The sequence below is a fragment of the Chlorocebus sabaeus genome, chromosome 8, assembly GCF_047675955.1.
Source record: "Chlorocebus sabaeus isolate Y175 chromosome 8, mChlSab1.0.hap1, whole genome shotgun sequence".
NCBI lineage: Eukaryota > Metazoa > Chordata > Mammalia > Primates > Cercopithecidae > Chlorocebus > Chlorocebus sabaeus.
Genome location: NC_132911.1, coordinates 89,938,683 through 89,965,192, shown reverse-complemented (window position 1 = coordinate 89,965,192; position 26,510 = coordinate 89,938,683). Strand labels below are relative to the sequence as shown.

At 39.3% G+C, this 26,510-nt stretch overlaps 1 protein-coding gene across 1 annotated transcript in view; it reads right to left on the bottom strand.

The window, feature by feature from the left end:
* The window catches only part of ATP6V0D2 (ATPase H+ transporting V0 subunit d2), a 56,252-nt gene that overhangs the window by 8,494 nt on the left and 21,248 nt on the right, over nt 1–26,510 (bottom strand). The window contains exons 3-5 of the mRNA XM_008001010.3: nt 6,067–6,245; nt 4,163–4,242; nt 2,722–2,799 (exon numbers count right to left, since the gene is read on the bottom strand). Of these exons, the coding sequence (XP_007999201.1) occupies nt 2,722–2,799; nt 4,163–4,242; nt 6,067–6,245 (337 nt within the window). The remainder of the gene's footprint in view (nt 1–2,721; nt 2,800–4,162; nt 4,243–6,066; nt 6,246–26,510) is intronic.

The following is a 26,510-nucleotide window of genomic DNA, read 5'->3' as shown; positions in this document are numbered from 1 at the left end:
CCTTAAAAATGTTATTTATTTATTCGATATCTACTTTCTGTACAATATAGATAAGGACAAAAATATTTTTTGGAGATCTTTAATGATAAGATTTTCACTTCATAACTATTTAGGCTTTATTTTAAGAATTTCAGGTTGGGACAACATAAATACATAAATAGACCTCATCTTTCTTTCTTTCTTTCTTTCTTTCTTTCTTTCTTTCTTTCTTTCTTTCTTTCTTTCTTTCTTTCTTTCTTTCCTTCTTTCTTTCTTCCTTCCTTCCTTCCTTCCTTCCTTCCTTCCTTCCTTCCTTCCTTCCTTCCTTCCTTCCTTCCTTCCTTTCTTTCTTTCTTTCTTTCTTTCTTTCTTTCTTTCTTTCTTTCTTTCTTTCTTTCTTTCTTTCTTTCTTTCTCTCTCTCTTTTCTTTCTTTCTTTTCTTCCTTTCTTCCTTTCTTTCTTTCCTTTCTTCCTTTCTTTCTTTCCCTTCTTTCTTTCTTTCTTTCTTTCCTTTCTTTCTTTCTTTCCTTCTTTCTTTCTTTTCTTTTTTTTTTTTTTTCTTCTGATGGAGTCTCACTCCATCGCCCAGGCTGGAGTGCAGTGGCGTAATCTCGGCTCACTGCAACCTCCACCTCCCAGGTTCAACCTTCATGCCTCCTGTGCCTCAGTCTCCCAAGAATCTGGGATTACATACGTGCACCACCACATCCGGCTAATTTTTTTTTGTTTTGTTATTAGAGACAGGGTTTCACCATGTTGGTCAGGCTGGTCTCAAACTCCCAACCTCAGGTGCTACACCATCTTGGCCACCCAGAGTGCTGGGATTATAGGTATGAGACACCATGCCCAGCCAAGACCTGGTCTTTTCAAAAAAATAAAAAACTTAGCTGGGCATGGTGGCATGGGCATGTGGTCCCAGTTACTCAGGAGGCTGAGGTGGGAGGATCATTTGAGCCCAAGAGGTCGAGGCTGCAGTGAGGCATGATCATGCCACTGCACTCCTCCAGTCTGGGCAACAGAGTGAGGCCACATCTCAAAAACAACACACAAAATCTCAATAACGAATAGCAAAATATTTCAACTATAAAACTTTTTGTTTCTTTTTTCTATATCACCAGTCATTAAGCAAGTAAAATTTTAATGATTAGATGTTTTGAGGGGAGCTAATTTTATCATATGTGGTTTCAGAGCATTAGGTTGAAATATTTGCAAATGAAGTTAATTTTTTTCTTTTTACCTAGAGGGTAATGCTTATTAGGCTTTTCTTGAAATCAGAATTCCACCCACCAGGGAAGTCACTGTACCAGATAATGTAATGATGAAAAATATTCTTTAGATAAAATGTAGTTTCACAGGGCAAAGTAAGGGCTTATAAAAGCCCAAAGTGATTTTTGTTTTCTTTTTAAGTGAATTAGGAAATTATTTACAAGCAAGAGGAATAGATGTAAAATACTCAGTGCAAAGTATGTGCAGGATGCCCCACAATTCCTTCTGATCTCTGGCCTGACTCTCCCATGCATTTGCGGGCCAATATTCTTACGCAAGAGGACTCCTCAGCATAGATGAAATCTGTAGCCCTTCAGAGGAATTGACAAGAGTATCACGTCACCCAGAGAGGTAGATACCAATGGTGGCGTTTGACACGTAATGAAATGAGCTTACCCACTGTGAATCACATAGCCAAGGGGTCTTCCTGCCAAAAGCTGGAACGCTCATGGGATGCTTGGGGCAGCCTTTATTTTAGGATTTATGAGGTACAATGTCCCTGTGGATGAAGTTATAGTGGACTTTTGGTGCCAAGCTGTGGGGGTTCCCAGCTGTCCAATGTTCCCTCACCAGAGGGGATCTGGGTCATGATTGAGTGTCTACAGTCCATTCATGACTCATAGTGTCAGGCATTTGAACCAGAGCAACTCCATCTTGAATAGGAGCTGGGTAGAATAAGGCTGAGACCTACTGGGCTGCATTCCTAGATGGTTATGCGTTCTAAGTCACACGACGGGATAGCAGGTCGGCAAAAGATATAGGTCATAAGCACTTTGCCGATAAAACAGGTTGCAGTAAAGAAGCCTGCTAAAACCTACAAAACCAAGAGTGACCATGGTCCTCCTCACTGCTACACTCCCACCAGCACCATGACAGTTTACAAATGCCATGACAATGTCAGGAAGTTACCCTATATGGGCTAAAAAGGGTAGACATGAGTAATCCACCCCTTGTTCAACATATAAACAAGAAATAACCATAAACATGAGTAACCAGCAGCCCTCAGGGCTGCTCTGCCTACGAAGTAGCCATGCTTTTACTCCTTTACTTTCTTAATAAACTTACTTTCACTTTATGGACCCAAATTCTTTCTTGCTGAGATTCAAGAACCCTCTGTTGGGGTCTGGAGTGGGACTCTTTTCCAGTAACAGCAGTATACTAAATTTTTATTGTTTATAATCTATTTTTTACATGCTACATCAAAATGAATCATAGCCAAATCTGTGTAAGCATTATTATTTTCTAATTCCAAGATAACTTTTCCATGTAGAAAACTTCCAGGCTCCAACTTAAGAGTTGGAAAATACAACTCTTAACAAAATACATCAAATAATATACATAGTAAAATGTCCTGCTTGTCTTATTTCTAGATAAAAAAAAAAACTTCAAAGATAAGGAAATCTAAGTAAGGTTAAAACAATAAAAAATATGGAAGCACCTTATGTAGCATAACAAAATTCAAGGACTCTTTCTTACCTCGAGAATGGGACACATAACGTCTGCTGTGACATCACCATGATTCTTACAGAATTTATAGAATGCCTCAAGGTAAGACTTAAAAAGAAAAAAGATCATAAAGTGATATAATGAATATATATTCCTTTTGAAAATTTCTAGATCAGCTTTTCATGGTTTATTAAATGCTTTAATGGAAATTGAATTACATCTCCCATAGGGAGATATTTTATAATAAACTTGGTAGAAGCTTTCATATTGCAGCATGTTGCACAGACTAAAAAGGAAATCCAGAAAAGGACAAAACTGCATTTATCATAACTTATAATTACTTAACAAGCACTTTTTTTGCATGGTTTTGGATTATTTCATATGGTTAATTCTTGCTATTTTAACAAGAGTGCCAAGTTCTTTTCTGAGATCAGTGAATAATTTTAGATTCAGCCCTATGCTGACATTTAATCTCTTATAGAGGCACATTTGGGACAGCTTTGAGCTTGGAGCTATATGGGAAAGGTTGTAGGGTCAGACTGCTGGAGTTTGGATCCCAACTTTAATACGTTTTAGCTAACTGACTTCTTCCAAAGAAACCTTGGCTCTCCAAGCCTCAGTTTTCTCCTCTGAGGAATGGAGATAGCATAAACATCATATTTTTGCCAGGTGGATTAAGTGAGTTAAGGCCTATAAATTACTTAGAACAGTGCCTTCTGCTAGTTATATCTCAAAGATGCCTCCTCTAGGCCCATAAGTCACTTTACCAAAAGGAACACTGCCTGCAATACGCTTTTGAAAGGACCACATGTTTGAACACAGCATGCCGTATATATGGCATGGCAGTATATATTCAGTTACTCTGTGTGAGTGTCCAAAGAGGCTATGGTTATTTGAGTAAAAATGGACAGATTTTGCTCAGTCTATAGTATATACAGCTACTCAAATGGTGGCAGCACAGTCCAGACAGACAATCAGATTATGCAAAGTGGTACCTATGATGCAGTGTACACAAATTGTTCATTCTGGTATGCTGCACACTATAGATTAAAATTGTGTGGGCAGATTAGCTGTGAGATTCAGGGATACTAACAAGATTGAGGTCAGAGATGAACACTGCATAACAGGTTTACTATGTGTGCTGGTTGCTTTAAATGGATTGATATTGTTCATCCCACTTATTCACCTACCACCATCCAAACACCTTTTATGTTCCAGATACCATGCAAGGAGCTGGGAATATGGAAGAATAGGGCATGTTATTTCCTCTCAAATATCTTGCTGGCTAGGGGAAGCTGACATGCGTGCATTTAACTAGAGAATAGGCCAGAACTATAAAAGTTATATTCCAAATATGCACAGTTTCATAACTGCAGAAGTTGGTTAATGAGCAACGTAACTTTTATTAGAGAACACTAGTCACAATATATTGTGTAATCAAGAAAAACGCAATATTTGGGAAAACCATTACCTTGTATAGTTTATTGCGCAGCAATTCAATATTCAGTTCATCTAGAGCATTTTCAGACATGCAGTCTTGGAAGAACGGAGCTGAAAGCAGAAATTGCCATACCAAAAAATGAATCTTAAGCAAGATTATAAACTGTAGAAAATGTATCCTGAACACACCACTCTCTGCTCACTCCTGACAAGAACACTGCAGAGTTGCAATCCATACACTCAACTAAATAAGGCTAATAGTAATGAGGATGAAAGCAGTTATTACTTTTTAAGCATTTATCATGTGTAAGCCCTAAACCAGGGGGCCCCAACCCGCAGGCCACAAACCAACACCGGTCCGTGGCCTGTTAGGAATTGAGCCACACAGCTGAGGTGAATAGTGGGCCAGAGAATGGCTTCAACTGTAATTATAATTATATAACCATTCCCCATTGCTTGCATTACCACCTGAGCTCCGCCTCCTGTTGGATCAGTGGCAGCATTAGATTCTTATAGGATAGCAAACCCTATTGTGAACTGTGCATGTGAGAGATCTAGGTTGCACGCTACTTACAAGAGTCTAATGCCTGATGATCTGTCACTGTCTCCCATCACCCACAGATGGGACTGTCTAATTGCAGGAAAATAAGCTCAGGGCTCCCACTGGTTTTACATTATGGTGAGTTGTATCATTATTTCCTTAGATATTACAATGTAGTAATTATACAAATAATGTGCACAATAAATGTAATGTGTTTGAATCATCCTGAAACCATCCCCTCTCTCCCATGTTGGAAAAGTTGTCTTCCACGAAACCAGACCCTGGTGCCCAAAAGCTTGAGGACTACTAAACCTCACTCACTACACTACACACTGAATATACTTTCACTTAATCTTCACAACACCTTGGAGCTATTCACTTAAGGCTTTTTTGGAAGTCCCCCCTCCTCTACTATCTAATGATAATATTTATTATTTGCAACTTTAGTATGTGCCAAGCATGGAGTTGTACTTAAATTGTGTTTTATTTTTAAAACTCTGTTATAAAAAGACATGATTATTTCCAAAATGAGGAAACTGGGATGAATTGAATTGCTCCTAGTCACCTTGTTGGGACCGGGCAGAGCCTGGCTTCATGCTCATGGCTGTCTGATTGCGGTCTCAACCTCTCTCGACTAGCCTATGGTATCTCAGCATCAGGTGCTTAATGATGACACAAATATTTTTTTTTTCCTTTTTAAAATACCTATTTTAAACAGCAACTATTTTGACAAATGATCAATAGTGAATTACTACTATCCAGATTTCCTGACAATATTAGATAATGATGCTTATACAATTATCTCTTTAGCATTTTGAATACTACAACTCTTGTTAGTGCCAAATTATAATGAAATTAACAATCATTTCATCATTGCTTCTGATGACTTGACATCTCAGTCATGCTCTTGAGCATCTCAGAAAAATGACATTTTTAAACTTCCCGAAACAAAATGCTTCCTATATGCAACCGTATCTAGACAGAAGTTTAAATGGAAGGACAAGAAACTAATCCTATAAAACCAAGCTAGAAAATTACCTTTTTTGGAAGAATGACAAGTTCTATTATTTATTTGCTATGACCTGGTATAAAGTGAAGGGTTTGAAGGTTGAGAGATGAGCCCCAATTCCTTCTCTACTACAAATGGTTCATATGTGGTCTGAGCAGGTTGCTTCATTTGTCCTCATCTGAAAAATGAGGGAGCTGAACTAGATGATTCCTTAATGTCTCTGCCACTTCTGGGAATCTGCATAGTATGCTACTGTATACGTGGAAAAAAAATTGTGAAATCAAAGTACATTTTCTTTTGGACCACAGGGAAGAAAAAATAGTACATTTTCTAATGACTGTGATAACATACACAAGCAGCTACCAAATTATCTAAGTGTTCCTACCTAATGGTGTTTCGATCAGAATGGCATTAAAGAGATCTGAAGGTGTCTCTGCAATGTTGACAGCTTCCATTTCTGTGAAACGGCCCAAGGGGTGGCACTTCCCCAGAATTTCTTTCACAGATTTTTTCTGCAATGCACCATTCATCAGCAGAATCACATTGTCTATCATGTAACTGCACCTGGTTTAGAAGACAACTCAATCATTAGAGGACAACTGCAAAAGGATAAGAAGAATCCTACAAGTAAAAAATACACACCTTTGAGGTACACACTGTTTCATTCAGAAACTACATGAGTCTCTTTTTATTTTAAACACTGGAGTTTACGAGACGTGGAGAAAAATATATGACCTCTGAGACTGTCATAAATTGAAAAGGCATATTCAATACTCTTTTTTTTTTTTTTTTTTTTTTTTGAGACAGAGTCTCTCTCTGTCACCCTGACTGGAATGCAGTGGCCCAATCTTGGCTTACTGCAACCTCCGCCTCCCGGGTTCGAGTGATTCTCCTGCCTCAACTTCCCAAGTAGCTGGGATTACAAGCTCTCACCACCATGCCCAGCTAATTTTTGTATTTTTAGTAGGTACAGGGTTTCAGCATGTTGGCCAAGCTGGTCTCAAACTCCTGACATCAGGTGATCTGCCCACCTTGGCCTCCCAAAATTCTGGAATTATAGGCGTGAGTCACTGTGCCTGCACCTGGCCATGAAAAAGCATATTCAATATTCTAACAACTAACTAAATAAAACCTTGGCTGGTGGGAATATGCGGCAGAAGCCCCTCCATAGTCACTGTCAAATGCGATGGGGCAGGGGTAAGGATGTGAACTTGTTTGGTTTATCAGAATGGACAAAGGGCTTGAAAAGTTGAAAAACACAGACCTGAAGCATCTTACTCTACTTTAAAAAGTGACTACTATATTTGAATCTGTAATGAAGCCTATCACTGAGGATTCAAAATTTAATGCTAAAAAATACTGTGTAATTCTGTCCTCATATGAGATCACATTGTGAATTTTCTAGGCCACCTTCCCCACATACCCAAGAGTTTATTAATTCATATTAATTCATATTTTAATCCTTTTAATGTGATTTCTTTATTTGATATAAGCTCTGCTCAGGATATCCTGGGTGCATGTCCTGGTTCACTCATGTACTCGGCACCTAGGATATTCCAAGCAATGAGGTTGAGAAGTAAATGAGACCTGGGGCATTCCTTTACAGAGAATACAGCTTAAGTGAGGAACTGGACACAGAATCATTTACAATAAATCACAATAGGGCATACATGCTATGCAAAATAAATTATAGGGTGGTGTGGAGAATCATAGCTGGACACTAAACCAGTCCTGGAATTAGACTTGCTAGAGAAATGACAGTCAAGTAGAAACTTGAAGAATTAGTATGAGCCGGCCAGCCGAAAGGGGCTGGGAACTGGGGGAAAGCACGTTTCAAGGCAGAAGGAAGAACGTTTGAAAAGCCCCAGAGATGAGAACACAAGGACACTCAGGGAGTTTCCTTTGCCTGGGCCGAGCAACGGAGGTTACTGACTGCCCTTACACTGAAGGGAACATTATGACTTATGTAAATATTAAAACAGGAGAAGAGGTAAACAAACATCTATACAGTAAGGGCAGTCAGTATCCTCCGTTGCCCTTAACATCCAAGTTCCTCATCTTGTCTTTCAGTACCCACATGCTCAGCCCCAGCCCCAGCTCCAGTGCTCGGCCCAGGCAAAGGAAACTCCAAGTGTCCTTGCGTTCTCATCTCTGGGGCTTTGCAAACGTCCTTCCTTCTGCCTTGAAACGTGCTTTTCCCCAGTTCCCAGCCCCTTTCCAGAGTCCGGCTGCATGGGGGACAGACTTCCTGGGCAGGGAATTCATTTCTGGCTGGAAAAGGGGGTCTCCTTCATTGTGGAGCTTCTACAGCTTACCCCCAAAAATTCTAACTAAAGAAGTTTTTGAAGCAGGCAATTATCCCTTTATAAAAAGCACATGACTATAAAGTTTCTTCACCTCCTGAACAGCAGTACCAAATTTAGACACTATGGAATTTTAGAATCCTTTTTATCTCTTCAAAATGATATTAAAATGGAAGTGCTTATTTAACTGTCCCTTTATGGCTCAAAAGCAATTACCTGAGAGGGCAATTGCTAGCACTTAATAACCCTTAGCAGACTCTAGACATTTAATTGTTCCCCACAACCCCCCTGCAATGTAAAAGCATCTGAGCTGTGAACATTCCCAATTAGCAGAGGACTATTAGAGCAACGTTGACGGGCGACCAACGTCAATGGTGTGAGTAGGATGCAGCCTGCGTATAACACCCAGACGTGCCTCTACAATGTGTGCATGCGTGTGTATTAAGTATTTTTATTTTTACTTTTTTTACTAATAGACAGGCTAAGCCCTATATGGCAATGAGCAAGAGCTTTATAGATTGAGTTCAATTTTATTTCAACTCTTGCTGAGTGGCCTTGTTTCTAAAATGGAACAATAACACCAGTTCTTGCAGTGTTGCTCAGAAACACTGAGAACCCAGGGCTTGGCCTACGATGAGGGGCAGGGGTGTCTCTTTCCTGTCCCCTTTCTCATCTCCATCACACATAGGTACCAGGTATATAATTATCATTGGCTGTTGGGGTGACAGGGACATAGTGTAACCAGAAGACAGTTTACTTTCTCCAGACTATAATCTTTGTAGATCTCCAGGGAGTCATGCAGGCAATGGTTGCGAAGCAAATAATTGCTGACATTACCTGAGTAGTTTTTGAACAAAAAGACACCAGGGTGTTTACCTAATTCAAACCCTGTTTTAGATAGTTATCCTCATAAGTAGTGACAGAGCCACCCATTCAGTTAGGTTAATTTTTCTCCTACTCATGGTCTAGATAAATGTCCTTTGACACCTGTAAAAATCATAGTCACCTAAAACTGTGATGAGCAAATTACTCAATTTCAAAAATTGTAGGATATTAAACATTTTTTAAATGCTGATTCTTTTTGAGGTTTTTACTATGTGGCAGTAATTATGTGCACACTCTCACTCAAGCTTCACAACAACTCAATGCTGTAAGAACCATTATTAAGGAAAATCGAGTCTTAGCAGTACTAAATACCTTGCCCAAGATCACAGTGCTGGCAAGCAGCAGAGTTGGGTCCCTAAAATCAAAGTGCTGGCTCTCCCTAGAAGGTTCAGATAAAAGAGCTCAAGCCAGATGATATTTTAACATTTCCATTTGATCTTAGAGCTATTCTTTCTCCTCCTGCTCCCTAGCTTATTTAAGGATCTCAAAGATAACTATAATATATTTTCTGTATGATAACTACCACATTCTGGTGCTATAACAGTTGCTAAGAGGTCAAATAATATAGAACCATAATTTGGTAAGTTAGAGGAATTGCTCTTCTCTGAATAAAAATTTTAGTACTTCAGTGTCATTAGCAATAGCTGAGAAATGACTGTCATTCACAAAGCACTCTGGCATGAGATAGAAAAAGAGAAACGCCTTCTAAGAAAAACACAGTTCAGTGAAGAAGCTCTCCAGGGTATCACCTCTTCATTGTCACACCCACCCTTTCCCACCCACCACCCCCAATGCCTAGAAAATGCGAATCAGTTCTCCCACTCTATAATTTTGCCATTTTCTGAATAATATATAACTGGCAGCAGATAATAAATGACATTTTGAGACTGGCTATTTTAGCCCTGCTCGGTGTTCTTGAGATACATATAATACATTCAAGCTGTTGCATGTAAACAGTTTGTTCCTTTTTATTGGTGAGTAGTATTCCATGGTATTGATATACCACAGTGTATTTAACCATTCACCTATCGATGGACATTTGTGTTTTTTTCTAGTTTTTGGCTATTACAAATAAAAACTGTTAAGAACATCTCTGTGCTGATTTTTATATTAAAATACGTTTTTATTATTCTTGGATAAATGCCCTGAAGTGCAGTTGCTAAATGGCATAGTAAGAGTATGTTTAGTTTTTTAAGAAACTGCAAGACTATTTTTTAGAGTAGCTGTCCCAATTTTAGCGCAGTATTAAAAACTTTACTTCTTTTTAAGTGTCTTTTCTTTCCCTGTTTATAACTGTTATAAATATTTCCTCTATATACATCGAGAACCACATCAGACAGTGTAATGATTTTGCTTCAACTGTCAAATACAATTTAGAAAACTCAGGAGGAGAAAGAGTGTATTGTATTTACCCATATTTTTCTCCTTTCTGTTGTTCTTTCTTTTTTCCTGTTGTTTCAAAATTACTCTTTTTATCATTCCCTTTGTGTTTCAAATGCTTTGTTTAGCCATTCTTTTAGTGTAGGTCTGCTGGTGACAAAATCTCTTAGTTTTCCTTCATCTTAGAATGTCTTGATTTTCCCTTCATTCCTGAAGAATATTTTCACTGAATACAAAATGCTAATTTTTTTCTTGTCTTTAGTGCTTGAAAAATACTACACTGCTTGCTTCTGGCTCCGTGGTGCCTAAGGAGAAATCTATGGTTCAAATTGCTTCTCTCTTATTGGTAAGGAGTAATTTCCCATAGCTTTCAAGATTTGTTTTATCTTTTTTTCTTTCAAAAGCTTGATTATGACATGTCTTGGCCTGGATTTCACTGGATTTTTCCTGTTTGGACTTTCACTTAGCTTCTTGAATCAGTGGGTGTGTGTCTTTTGCCAAATGGGGGGAATTTTCAGCCATTATTTCTTTGAATACTTTTTCAACCTTTCTTTTTTTCTCCTCTCATTCTGGGATTTATTACTACTCTGCACGTGGCCTCTATTGACACCAAGGCTAAAAGAGGGCTTATTACTGCTGGGAGGTGGTCAAAGGCCCAGCTTCCCACTTGGCCCTCTCTGACCCCATTTACAGCCAGGTGAGGGTAGACATCTGGGCCCCCACTAAGCCTTTGCTTAAAGGGGTGGAGTTGCAGTTTTTCCCATGGCACTTGGTTAGAGTCATTATTATCTAAAGATATTCTTGTTTTGGCCAGGTGTGGTGGCTCACGCCTATAATCCCAGCACTTTGGTAGGCCAAGACAGGTAGATCACAAGGTCAGGAGTTCGAGACCAGCCTGGCCAATATGGTAAAACCCCGTCTCTACTAAAAATACAAAAATTAGCTGGGCATGGTGGCGGGCACCTGTAGTCCTAGCTACTCAGGAGGCCGAGGCAGGAGAATCGCTTGAACCTGGGAGGCGGAGGTTGCAGTGAGCCGAGACTGCACCACTGCACTCTAGCGTGGGTGACGGAGTGAGACTCCATCTCAAAAAAAAAAAAAAAGACTTTCTACTTGTGAGGTTGCCCCTTTCCTAGTCGTTTGGCTAGAGAGAACAGGCTTTTCTTGGGGCTTTTTTGTATGTGCCCGTTGGCTTTCTGGGCTGTAAGATTCTCTAGCATCCAGCTGGGAGTGTATGAGACAAAAGGAAAACCCAAGAAACTCAAAACCAAGCCATTTCCTGGGTCTCAAGTTTCTTAGCCAATCAGTCTTCTCCCTACCTTTTAGTCATTAGTGTCCTCCAAGATGCCAATACTTCAACGGCAGTAAGATAGCATCTTACCCCATTTAGAATGGATAGTATTAAAAAGACAAACAATAAAATATACTGGAGAGAGGATGTGGAGAAAAGGAGATTCTTATACACCATTGGTAGAAATTTCAGTTAGCACAGCTACTGTGGAAAACAGTATGAAGATATCTCAAAAAACTAAAAACAGAAACACCATACAATGCAGCAATCCCACTACTGGGTATCTATACTAAGGAAAATAAATCAGTATATCAAAGGGATACCTGCATGCACATGTTTATTGCAGCACTATTCACGATAACAAAGATATGGAATTACCTAAGCATCCATCAACAGATGAATGGGTAAAGAAAGTATGGTATAGATACACAATAGAATACTATTCTGCCATAAGAAGAATAATATGTCATTTGCAGCCACATGGATGGAACTGGAGGTCATTATGTTAAGTAAAATAAACCAGGCACAGAAAGCCAAATATCATATGCACTCACTCATGTGTGGGAACTAAAGAAAGTTGATCTCATAAAGGTAATCAATAGAATGACCGATAATAGAGGCTAGAAAGGGTGGGTGGTGGGGAGGGGGAGATGAGGAGAAGCACATTAAGAGGTACAAATATACAGTTAGATAAAAGGTATAAGTCTATAGACAGTAGAGCAGAGTGACTATAGTTAACAATGTATGATATATTTCAAAATAGACTGATGGTTCCCAACACAGAAATGACAAATACTCAAAGTAATAATAGACTCTTCAAATACCCCAACCTGATCATTACACATTCTATAACTGTACAAAAACATCGCATGGACCACATAAATATAGAAAAGATTATGTATCAATTAAAAAAACAACACTCTAATACTTCAAATAGTCCTGTGGTTTGTTTAGTGCCCTAAAGTTTTTTATACCTCAGGGCTATACATCACAGTATGGTGTAAAACGATGGTGGAAAAAGAACAGTTGTGATAAGGAGGTGATAATGGGAACCCAGCACAGTGTTCTGGCTTCAAGTACTCTTAGGTAGTTTTAGTACATATACATATAGGCACTCAGGATCTGGAAACTGGTCATCTTGTAATCACTCCTGTCTCCATAACCCTTGGAAAGCATCCTGTAGACCTAGGGGGACACGTACAACAGAGGAAAGATTGCTGTCCTATAGAATGTTCAAAATTATTCACTAAGATAGGTTTTAATTTCTTTCTTTTTTAAATTTCAATTTTTGCATATGTTTTTAAATGGACATAAGACTGGGTGCAGTGGCTCACACCTGTAATCTCAGCACTTTGGGAGGCCGAGGCAGGCAAATCACCTGAGGTCAGGAGTTCGAGACTAGCCTGGCCAACATGGTAAAACCCCATCTCCACTTAAAATACAAAAATTAGCCAGGCATGGTGACAGATGCCAGTAATCCCAGCTACTTAGGAGGCTGAGGCAGGAGAATCGCTTGAACCCGGGAGGCAGGGGTTGTAGTGAGCTGAGATCGCACCACTGCACTCCAGCCTGGGTGACAAAACAAAACTCCGTCTCGAAAAATAAAATAAATAAAAATGACTGGGTGCGGTAGCTCACACCTGTAATCCCAGCATTTTGGGAGGCTGAGGCGGGCAGATCATGAGGTCAAGAGATCAAGACCATCCTGGCCAACATGGTAAAACTCTGTCTCTACTAAAAAATACAAAAATTAGCTGGGTGTGTTAGTGTGCACCTGTAGTTCCAGCTACTTGGGAGGCTGAAGCAGGAGAATCGCTTGAACCCAGGAGGCAGAGGTTGCAGTGAGCTGAGATTGCGCCACTGCCCTCCAGCCTGGTGACAGAGTGAGACTTCGTCCCCCTGCCACACAAAATAAATAAATAAATAAATATAAAATGGATATATCAGAAAAATGCATATAATATATAATTAAGTATGTTAGCATATTATGTTGGTCTTGTGTTTTAATGATTGAGGTATATGATTAAAGGATGTTGATCACTGATCTAAGGGGACAGAAGGGACGTTGGACATTATATAACAAAGAACTGCTAGCCACACTGTTATTTGTCTCTAAGATAAAATCCAACAGGGTCTCTGAGGTAGAGAAGGGGAGAGTTAAGATTTCTGATGTACTTACGAGTACTGAGTCAGAGTGAGCAGAGATGGCGATAAACCCAGACCTTGAGAACAGAATCGAAAGGGGAAAAACTGGGGTGAGGGGTCATTATGCCAGCAGAAATGCTCCGAGGCTTCCCCATAGGGCACATGGGGAGGAGGACAGAGGCAGGCAGCGGGGCATATTATTCTTCCTCTCAAGTGCCAGCAAGAAGGTGGGCTTCACTCTGGGGAGAGAGTGCTTTTCAGGCTGCGTCTGCCAGGATTTGCAATGGTATTTGATGAGTGTAAACACCCCTCCAGGACACTTTCCTTCTCATTCCTGGAACTTGAATTCTGTGATCACTTGTCTTATGATTGCCCTATCTCCCAGGCCTGTCATTTTCTTTTTCTTTTTAGCTCATTTGTTGTTTTGTTTTTCCTGTCTGTCTCTTAAGCATTGCACACCCTGAGCCTAGAAAAACTCTGTTTTGTAAAATTATTTTTAACATAACTTAATTTTTAGAATAAGTTTAGATTCACAGAAAAAATTGGGATTATGGTACAGAGAGTTTCCATATACCCCATACCCTTCTTCTTATTAACGTCTTAAAATAGTTTGGCACATTAGTTATAATTAATGAATCAATATTAACATATTGTTATTAATTAAAGTCCATATTGTATTATTTCCTTGGTTTTTAAGGGATAGGAAGGAGATTTTTGTGAGGAAGAAGGAGAAAGAGTGAAAATGGTAAAAAAAAAAAAAAAAAAAGGAGCACAAAGAGTTGTCACAGAATGAGACAAGGACATCAACAATGGTAAATGACATGGTGAATTAGGAAAGAGCTGAAAAAATATCCATTGGACTTAGCTGTTAGAATGGCTTTTGGTGACTTGATGGGGAAGGAAATAAGACTGAAGTAGAAAGAGGAAATAAGTGAGAAAATAGGGAAGTATAGATTATTATTTTCTTTTCTTTTCTTTTTTTTTTTTTTTTGAAACAGGGTCTCTCTTTGTGACCCAGGCTGGAGTGCTGAGGTACAATCATAGATCACTGCAACCTCGACCTCCTGGGCTCAAGCAATCCTCCCACCTCAGTCTCCAGAGTAACTGCAGCTACAGGCATGCACCATCACGCCTGGTCAATTTTTTCCTTTTTTTTTTTTTTTTTTTTTTTTCTGAGGCAGAGTCTCACTCTGTTGCCCAGGCTGGAGTGCAGTGGTGCCATCTCGGCTTACTGCAATCTCCACCTCCCAGGTTCAAGCAGTTCTCCTGCCTCAGCCTCCTAAGTAGCTGGGATTACAGGCATGCACGACCACGCCCAGCTAATTTTTGTATTTTTAGTAGAGACGGGGTTTCACCATGTTGGCCAGGCTGGCCTCGAATTCCTGAGCTCAGGTGATCCGCAGGTCTTGGCCGCCGAAAGTGCAGGGATTACAGGCGTGAGACACGCACCTGGCCATTTTTTTTTTTTTTTTTTTTCCTTTTTTATAGAGACAGGGTCTCCCTGTGTTGCCTAGGCTGGTCTCAAACTCCTGGGCTCAGGCAATCCCCCCACCTCAGCCTACCAAAGTACTGGGATTACAGGCATGAGCCACCATGCCTGACCAGATTATTCTTTTCAACAAACTTGGCATCACAGGGTGAGAAGAGGTACACAACTACTGTCTTCATAGGGTCACTGCAAACTAAATCAAATTACATATAGGAAAGCAGTTTGTAAATCATAAATAAATTGTCACAATAGAAGGAGCGCAGGCTTTGAAACAGCTAAACCTGATTTAAGCCCAGCTGTGCAACTTAAAAACCCTAAAAGTTCCATTTCTTCAGTTTTGAAATTAAAATATTTATTCAACATTGAATGGTTGGTATCAGGCTTACATATGAAAGCACTTGTAGAGTGCCTTGGATAAAGGAGGACATACACTGTTAGAAGAAGACATTTTCCTGTAAAGTGGACTTTGCAGGAAATTATAAACCACATCATCTTGAATGTAAAACATCTGAGAAAAGTTTAGTTGCGGTAAGCCTGTGCTTTCTTCATCTCCGTAGTTTTGGATTTAGTTTTAGCTAAGAGAGTTCTTTCTAAATTTACCTATTGCTCTTAGATAATAAGAGATTATCATGTCAGCTGTGGTGTGAAGACAAGAAGCTGAGTGGTACAGTCATTTGGAAGGCTGGGACACCAAAAAAGATCATAAATTGTATTACTCAATAGTGTTGAGATACTAGCCCTCAAGTCTGATTTATATGTATTTCATAAAACCTGTTACCGGCCGGGCGTGGTGGCTCACGCCTGTATTCCCAGCACTTTGGGAGGCCGAGGCGGGCGGATCACAAGATCAGGAGATCGAGACCATCCTGGCTAACACGATGAAACCCTGTCTCTACCAAAACCACAAAAAATTAGCCGGGCGTTGTGGCAGGCGCCTCTAGTCCCAGCTACTTGGCAAGAGAATGGAGTGAACCCGGGAGGCGGAGGTTGCAGTGAGTTGAGATCGCACCACTGCCCTCCAGTGTGGGCGACAGATATAGGCTCTGTCTCAAACAAAAACAAAAACAAAAAACAAAAAAACAAAAAACCTGTTACCATCTTGTTTTGTGTCTTGTAACCCCAGAGCCATCTTTGTGTGGTCATTATTTTATATGATGTTTCCTTTAAGTTATCTGAACTTCAAAAAGTTCAATGTTACCTCTTTGGAAATGTAATCACTAATCTCAAAACAAACCTTGCCAGCTGTTTGTCAAAACTGGTAACAGCGTTCATATAAAGAGACCTGACCCCCTTTGCTGGTTGGAGGCATCTCAAGACTCAGTCTGAACTTCGTCCTTTGGACCTGAGGGAACATTTAACTTGGTGATGACAACAGCTTTACTGTCTACACACATTGTGGCTAATATTTGACTTGATCACAGGAACCACATCCCTTTTATTGTTTGTTTGTTTGTTTGTTTGTTTGTTTTGAGTTGGAGTTTCACTCTTGTTGCCCAGGCCGGAGTGCAATGGCATGATCTTGGCTCACTGCAACCTCCACCTCATGGGTTCAAGTGATTCTCCTGCCTCAGCCTCCTGAGTAGCTGGGATTACAGGCACCCACCACCATACCCAGCTAATTTTTTGTTTTATTCATAGAAATGAGGGTTTCACCTTGGCCAGACTGGTCTCCACCCACCTCAGCCTCCCAAAGTGCTGGGATTACAGGCGTGAGCCACTGCCTGGTCTTATTTTATTTTTTTAGAGGCAAGGTCTTTCTCTGTCATCCAAACCCAAGTGGCACAATCATAGCTCACCACAACCTCTAATTGCTAGGCTCAAGTGATCCTTCCACCATGGCCTTCCAAAGTACTGAGATTATAGGCGTGAGCCACCGTGCCTGGCCCGGAAAGCCGCATCCTTGTATCAGGCCTTGATTGCTACAGGTTTCCTTTCTACCTAGAAGGCCGCATCCACATCCTTCATCTGCAACACGTAATCAAATTCTTAATGACAACCATTTTGTTTGAGGTGACCAGAACTATGTGAGATGTTGGCTAGGTAACAATTATACACAGAGAATGTACGGGGATAGGGACATAAAATGCATGTTCAGGCTGGGAACTGTGGCTCATTCGTGTATTTTTATCTCTTTGGAAAGCCGAGGCAGGAGGATCGCTTGAGCTCAGGAGTTTGAGACCAGCCTGGCCAACATGGCAAAACCCCCTCTGTACGAAAAATACAGAAATTAGCTGGGCGTGCTGCCGCGCGCCTGTAGTTTCAGCTACTCAGGAGGCTGAGGTTGTAGTGAGCCATGATCACGCCACTGCGCTGTAGCCTGGGCAACAGAATGAGACCCTGTCTCAATTAAAAAAAAGAAAAAAAAGCATTTCAGGGGTCATTGTTCATGGAAAGGACCGGGGTGTGTGTGTGAAAGGCATCTTTCATTTAGGAGTTTCATTGAGGAATTAAATAATTTATAAAAGTACACCAAATATGTTTCACAATTTTTCAATATGTGAATTTTCAAATGAAAGTTTTCCTTGATTACACTGGTAAACATTTTTTGTTACACCGTGGATTTGTTCAATCCAGCACTAACCACATATGCTTACATGGGGCAACCCTGTCATATTGCATGATTTGCTAGTCAGCTGAATTTAGAATATCCCCATAAACATTCTTCTGTCTCTTAAAATTTGACATTTTTGGTAACATTTCTTCCTTCTCTGAAGCTTCCCTATTTTAAATAGAGGAAGTGAAAATTAAAATAATTTGAAAAAGCAAACAATTTTGCTGTCACACTTGTTTTTCTTTATAGCAAAAAAAAAAAAAAAAAAAAAACTGAAAAATTACTTAGACGTCAGCATTGCCATAATAGCATATTTTAGAACAAGAATGCTGATCACTTTGCATTTCCCAAGCCCTTGGTGGCTCTGGAATTTTAAGAAACCTCTTCAGTATTTAAGATTCTCTACAATCTTGGTATAACCCAACTGTTTAGATTAAAAATTCCTCAAACTTAACTTGTCCTTTTCTAGATTAATGTCTTGGTTCCTACTCTTATCTAGATATATAATTTCCCTTCCTTACCAATTGTTAAAAGTTAAAATCCTCCCCATCCTTTAAGGCCATATTCAAGTATCATATTCTTCCTGAAGCTTTTAAAATGTCTCCAGCTAGAGGTGATACCTTTTTTCTTTCTAGATTTCTGTATTTATATTTATCCTGGGGTGAAATTAATTTTCTATATACATTGGTAGTAGCAGTGATGAACATAAGGAATAGTTAACTCATTCATTCACAAATATTTATTACGTATTTAGTGTGACATAAGGCTTGGATTCCAGTACTAATTCTGCCACTGTAGAGCTGTGTATTCTTGAGTAAGTCATTTTACACGTTCATTTCAAACACAGTTATTTACAGAGAATAAATAACTGTGGGGGAGTGGGAGAGGGAGAGCATCAGGAAGAATAGCTAATGGATGCTGGGCTTAATACCTACGTGATAGGATGATCTGTGCAGCAAACCACCAAGGCACACATTTACTTAAGTAACAAACCTGCACATCCTGCACATGTACACCTGAACTTTATACTATATACATATACATATATATAGATTGAGCATGGTGGCTCATGCCTATAATCCCAGCTCTTTGGGAGGCTGAGGCAGGCAGATCACTTGAGGTCAGGAGTTCGAGACCAGTCTTGCCAACATGGCAAAACCCAGTCTCTACTAAAAATACAAAAATTAGCTGGGCATGGTGGTGTGTGCCTGTAATCCCAGCTACTCAGGAGGCTGAGGCAGGAGAATCACTAAAACTCAGGAGGTGGAGGTTGAAGTGAACCAAGATCGCACACCTGCACTCTAGCCTGGGTGACAGAGTGAGACTCTGTCTCAGAAAAACAAATAAATAAATTAAGTTAATTAAGTAAATAATACATAAATTAAAAATGTTTTAAATAAAATATATCTGTATATATTTATGCAAAAAAATTATAATAGATTACATTTTAAAAGGACAAATTGTAGACAATACATATATGATCTCACTGTTCTAAAACAAACAATAAGCCCAACTGTGTATATTTATATTTGTGTTTACATATAATCACATACATATATAAAAAAACATTTTTCACAAAGAAAAAGTTTAGAAAGATATGCATGAAAGTTTTGAGTGGTTACCTCTGGACTCTGTGACATGAATTCTGAAGTATAGTCTTTACTCAATCCGTTTCCTTATTTCTAAAAAGCCAACAATATTAGTACCACTCCATAGGGTTGCTGTGAAAATTGATTAAATTTAATACAGGAAAGTGATTATAAAGGTACTAACTTGTGTAGTGAGCACAAAATACAATTTAGTAAAAAAAAAAATCTCTCGTTTTTTTAAACACACGTGATTATTTTCAGTTAAAAAATAAACAAGATAAAATAAAACTAGGACAATAGATAAGTGTAGATTTCAGTCTCCATCCTGAAAATGAAGGTTATGGGACAGTTTCAAATCTCTTAAACTAAAAGGAGTAGTATTTTGGAAAACAGGTTACTGGGATCAGTATCGCCCCCTGGTGGTTGATTGATGCCTTGCCAGACAGTTGCCCAAGCACAAGACAAAGACTATGCCCACCTTGGTCCTGATTTGTATCCCACTCAGAACCGTTGTAGCGATGGCATCCTAAGCTCTTTCACATCCATTACCTTAACATCCTCAACCTCAGACACTAATTTTGCTGACATGTGGCATCAGCAACCCAACAACAGTAGTGGTGGGGCCTGTGTTTTCTGTTCTCTCTGCTGTTTGCCTCTCTCCAGCCATGTCCACACCTACAAACGCTTAGCCTTTCAAGCCTGAGCTTGGGCATCACCTCCCTCATGCCACCTTTTCTCACTCACACAGGTGAACATTATACTCAGATCACAAATAAAATTAGCTACATTTGTTGAGCATGTGTATGGATGTATGGGTATATTTATGTACTGTGTAAGTATACATTTTTTCAATCAGTCGGTTTCAGGTGATTGTGATCTGTGTAGTCACACAGAACTCCATGCTTGGTTTAATTCTCTGCTGCTGTTCTCTTGAAATCATTGAACATATTTTAAACAAGGAGCTCTATATTTTGCACCGGGCCTCACAAAATATGTAGCTGGTTCTGTTTTTAAATTAAACTCATAACTCTATATTGTATATAATTATGATCCCTGTACTACAGATGAGGAAACCAAGGCTTGGAGTGACTAAGGGACTTTTTTTGAGATCCTACAGTTGGTATATTGTAGACCCAGTTTAGAGTCTACCTACTGGTTATAAGAATTTCCCACCTGTATCAGGGTCACCTGGAGAGCTTTTAGAAGAGCAAATTTATTGACTGCATTCCAGAACCTAGTAAATCATAATTTTTAAAAGCATGGTCTTAGAAAACTGCACCTTAAGTAACTCGTCCATTGGTTAATGAACAAAGTTTATATTCAATTCATTTCTAATCTTAGAAAATCTCGCATAAGCCTTTACTCATAGCCACTTACTGTTATGCTGATTAAATGAATATCATTCAGTTTCAGAGAGACCAAGTATAGCTTTGGAAGAATAGCGCCAGTGTTTTTCAGTTCACAAAATGCTTGAGAATTTTAAACACTGAAGTCTTATCAGCAACTATAGTAGGGGACATGTTTGCCCTGCACTTGCTCCCCTTTCACTATTCCCATTGAATCTCTGAGTGCAAAGCCTTTAAGACAGTGCAATCTATAAGACCACAGAAGAACTTTTCCAACCAGAGACCCAGGATCACAAGGGCATGGTGGTGTCAAAAAGCCAATTTCATATTATTAGAAATTTGATTGTTGAAGTTAGAATTCAACAAATTAAATACTATGCAGAATTTGGGGAAAGAAAGACACAAAACTCAACACATCTGTGTTCATGACCAGATGGAAGGCTATATACTCATCTAAAGATGTAGGGAAAATGCCGATAATATACAGAGAAAAACCGAGATTCAAAATTAAAGTGATGATAATGTTAGTTCTTTAAAAATGTATAGAAAAAGAGTATAGGGATATGTCAATTGATGGTGAGATTTAGGGTAATTTATTTACTTCTCTAATTTCCTCTAATTTACAATGGTCTTCCTAGTCTCTTTGGTAAGAACTAAAAATAAAATCCACTTATCTGACTTGCAAACCCTTTCTTTCCTTAACTTAGAATTCCCAGGAATTATTGTCTGCTTTCCCTCATGCCTCATAATCAAGATACTAAATCCTGTTAAGTCTATCTCTCAAATGAATCTAATCATATTCCCCGCCTTCCTGTCTCTACCCTTCAAAGTTCCAATCTAAGCTTTTAAAATAGCTTCCTCTATTGTTTCTCTGCTTTGAGTTCCATCCCCTCCATGCATCTTTCATAATACTAACAAAATTATTTTCCTAAGATATACATCAGATCAGCCCCCTCACTTTGCAAAGCAGGAGGAGTTAAAAAGTAAAACATGCAAATAAGCAAAAAAGAAAAAAATGATCACTTTTGGAATGCTATTTGGAGTGACTTGATATCACATCTTAGGCTCTTTACTTACCAGCTACAAGGACTTGGACACTTTATTTTTAAATATGCCCCAGGAAATCAGCATAATAATAGCAATTGCCAGTTATTGAACAAGTACTACGTGCACAATAATCCTAAGAACAGGTACTCTCCCATTGGCTAGATGAGAAATTAATGCTTAGATGTCAAACTGCCTTTGGCCACACAGCCAGAGGTAGAGGAAGTGTTCAACCACTCTATCACATGGCCACCCAGGGGGAGAATACTTCTCCCCTTACAGGGTGGTGACCATTAAGTGAGGGGGTATCGTCTGCAGCACACAAGAAGCATGTAATTGATAGCACTTTCTGAAAGCCTTCAGACACTTAGCGGCAAAGCCCTTCACCCGGTCAAACTCTTTACTCTCTTGTCCAAGTATCTATTCTCCCTACTCATGTCTAGGTTCCAGCAACATCTGAGTTGCCATGTCATCTCCAAACACAAAATCCTTTCATGCCTCACTTATTCTTTCAATCTATGCCAATTTTAAACAATGGCCAAAATTCTACTTTCTCTACAAAATCGTTTAAAGTCAAAATTCGTTGTTCCAGTCCTCTAGGTTCTTCTCATTGAATGTTCAAGCTTCTATTACAGCTATGGCTTAATTCTGTCTTACTTTTACACCATTTGTGGACTTGCTTGCTGCATTAGAATGTAAGCTCTTACTGAGCTAGAGTTATGTTATTCGTTTTTTGACTCTCTGGTGATAGAGTGATCAACTCATCTGGTTTTCCAAGGACTTTCCTGGCATCAACACTACAAATTCTGAGTCCTGGAAAACACTTTGGGTAAACTAAGGTTTGCAGTACCCTAATTTACAGCACACCACAAAGGCTGTAGATGGTTTATTATGTGTCATTGGGATATTTTAAACTTTGATTAGCCTTTGGGAATGAATCTTTAAAGATTTCTTCAGTGTGTGGTCCCTTAACCTCTTAACCTCAGATTCTCAGTAATCTGAGAATTAGGACTTTAACCTAGGATTGCTCATTACTGTTTAAGTACCGAAGATTATATTTTCTTGGTCATCCTCTATTCAGAAATTTTACAGCCTCTGAGGTGGGATACTTCGAATGCTTGAGAGACTATTTTTTAAAAATGTCTAGTTTTAAAAGAGATGAGAAGTTGAAAAGTTGATGGAAAAATGTTGGATAAGAGAAGGAAGAAAAATAAAACAACCAAGGCCTATATTAAATGGTCCTCTTCATTAAAATGTTATTGGATTCATTCCTTTGTTTCACACAACTGTGTATAATTATAGTATACAAACCCTCCAGCAGATCTTCCTGCTATTAAGTATTTAAAAATATCCATTCCAGATTTTCAAAATAAGTTTCACATGTACAGTAATTATATCTCATAAAATGTGCAATGCTGAAGATTATATTTATTATTCCAACTTAAATTTAGACTGTCTCTATTAAAATTGATGTAATCATTTGTATAATGTTGTCTTGGGCATTTCCTAATAGGACAGGAAGTTAATTCATTTGATGGAATTTCATGGATGCTAGAGAGACCCTTGACTTTGGAAGACATACTGGAAGAGAGATAAGAGAAAGGGTTTTCAGAACTGTGGGGATACCTTTCCACCATTTGTATACGCTTTCTCTCCTTCCTTCCTTCCTTCCTTCCTTCCTTCCTTCCTTCCTTCCTTCCTTCCTTCCTTCCTTTCTTCTCCTTCCTTTCTTTCTTTCTTTCTTTCTTTCTTTCTTTCTTTCTTTCTTTCTTTCTTTCTTTCTTTCTTTCCTTTCTTCTTTCTTTCTTTCTTTCTCTTTCTCTTTCTTTCTTTTCTTTCTCTTCTTTTTTCTTCTTCTTTCTTCTTTCTTTCTTTCTTTCTTTCTTTCTTTTTCTTTCTTTCTCCCCCCTCCTCCTCCTCCTTCTTGTTGTTGTTCTTCTTCTTCCTCTTCTTCTTCCTGAAATGGTGGAGCCTTGCTCTGTCACCCAGGCTGGAGTGCAGTGGCATGATCTCAGCCCACTGCAACCTCCACCTCCCAGGTTCAAGCAATTCTCATGCCTCAGCCTACTAAGTAGCTAGGACTACAGGTGTGTGCTACTACCACACCTGGCTAATTTTTGTATTTTTAGCAGAGACAGTTTCATCATATTGGCTAGGCTGGTCTCAAACTCCTGACCTCAAGTGATCTACCCACCTCGGCCTCCCAAAGTACTGGGATTACAGGCATGAGCCACTGTGTCCAGCCATTACTGTTTCTTATTGTAATAAATCTCTAAGCTCCACAGAGAGCAGCTGAATGCTGCCAGGGTTGCAAGTCACAAGACATTACATGACATGATGGGACAGATCATGGATGGAGATTCAGAAGACCTAGGCTTTGGTACGATCTAGTTTCCGACAGGGAGATAATGCTATCTGTATAGGTAACTGTCAAGAGAAGCTCATGAAAGTATTTGTGAAAGTCACCTCCAAGTAATCAAGCTGGGGCACCCTGATGAAACATTTTTAATCAGAGGTGCACCTCAGTACAACCTGGGTGCCTTCCAAAATATAGATGGGCCCCACTCCAAAGCCAATTAGATCAGAATCTCCTGAAGTAGGGGTCAAGAATATAAGTGGTTTTTGAAGACCCGCAGATATTTCTGATTTGCTTGCCTTATTATAAACTACCTGGACAGTGGCAAGATCATTAGCTTGCTAGACTGATAGACCTGGAATGGAATCCTTTCATGTCTCTTGCCTTTGTGACTTTGAAAAATGCATTAATTCATTGACCCTTCATTTCCATAATTTTAAAAGTGGAGATATAAATACCTGCTTTGCAGGGTTCTTGTGTAGAGGTGAAGGTAAAACATCTAGGTCAGAGTAAATATGTTCAGGGGTCTGATAAGTAGCTTAAATACAGGAGTGTTGGAGACTGTGGCTAATGGAAGAATGCAGCCTTGACAAAATGGTTTGTTTGTTTGTTTGTTTGTTTGTTTATTTATTTATTTATCTATTTAAAGAGACAGGGTCTTGCTCTGTTGCCCAGGCTAGTGAATCAAACTCCTGCATTTAAGTGATCCTCCTGCCTCAGCCTCCTGAGAAACTGGTATTACAGGTGCAAGCCACCACACCTGACTTCAAAGTGTTTTTTGTATGTTTGCTTTTGTTTTTGTTTTGTTTTTGTTTTGTTTTGTTTGGAGACAGGGTCTTACTCTGTCAAGCTGAGGTACAGTGGCATGATCATGGCTCTGCAGTCTCAATCTCCTAGACTCAAGCAATCCTCCTGCCTCAGACTCCCCAGTAACTGGGACTACAGGTATGCACCACCACACTGGGTTAATTTTTAATTTTTTGTCTTGTAGAGACAGGGTCTCACTATGTTTGCCAGGCTTTTGAAACTCCTGGCCCCAAGTGATCCTTCTGCCTTGGCCTCCCAAAGTGCTGGGATTACAGACATGAGCTACTGTGCCTGGCTCAAAGGGTAATTTTTAAAAGTTATTTTCTAAAACACTGAGCTGGTCTCACAAAATATATCTGCAGGCATGACATCCAGTTTTACCCCAACATAATGGTCAATAAAAAACCAATTCTCAACTGCTATATAAAATATAAACTGCTGAGTTATCTGGATATATTTTTCTAGCTCTATGTAACGTACTGCTGAATGCAGAATTCTATATTGATTCAACAAATATTCAATGCCCATTAGGTAACAGCCAGTCTAGACAGACATACTAAAAGCACTAATTCAAAGCATGTATAGCCAATAGGAAGAGCAGATACATTAAAATATATCCTTTAGTAACAATACTAATACTACCAAAACCACCTTTCCAATTTTAATTTTGCATTAACATTCTACCCCAGGCTTTGTGACTATCTGTGTTTTTGTAAACCATTAAAAAAAAAATACGGCTTATAACTAGAAATATTTAAAATTTTAAGTAATTACTTTTGTTTTAGAAACAGTATATTTTAACACAGTAATTTGTTGTGAAATAAGGACACTTGCTTAATTAATGAATGCTAAGTTTCCTTCCATGTCTAAGAGTCTATGATTAAGGCCAGGCATGGTGGCTCATGCCTGTAATCCCAGCACTTTGGGAGACCGAGGGGCATAGATCACCTGAGATCAGGAGTTCGAGACCAGCCTGGCTAACATGGCGAAAACCCATCTCTGCAAAAAATACAAAAATTAGCCAGGTGTGGTGGTGTGCACCTGTAATCCCTGCTACTTGGGAGGCTGAGGCAGGAGAATTGCTTGAACCTGGGAGGCAGAGGTTGCAGTGAGCCGAGGTCGCACCACTGCACTCCAGCCTGGGTGACAGCGCGAGACTCCATTTCAAAAGAGAAAAGAAAAAAGATCCTGTGATTAGGAAACAAAAAATCTGTGGGATCATCAATGAGAGGAACCTTTGATCAAAGGACTCACAGCTGTCTTTAGAACTAGAGCATTTCCCAGTGTATTCTGGGCACACTTCCTTGATATGAGATTTGTTTCCCAACCCCAAAGTTGGGAAACCCTGGCAGCTTTCTGACTCATATAAAACTGGGCTGCCCTCTGTCACTGTCATGGTCAGATTTTCTGAACTCAATGAAAATCTGAGCAAAATAATTTAATGAAGCCTACTGCTAACAGTTATTTCAAACCACGACGCCACCACTTGTTAGTTCTGTGATCAGGGCAAATTATTGCACTTAAGTTCTAGGTTCCTCATCCTTAGAATGGTGATGGTAAGAATTGAGTAAGACTTGTCAGGAGGGTTAAATGAGAGAATGTTTGTAAAGCACTTAGCTTTCCAACCCAATAAAGTCCCCGGC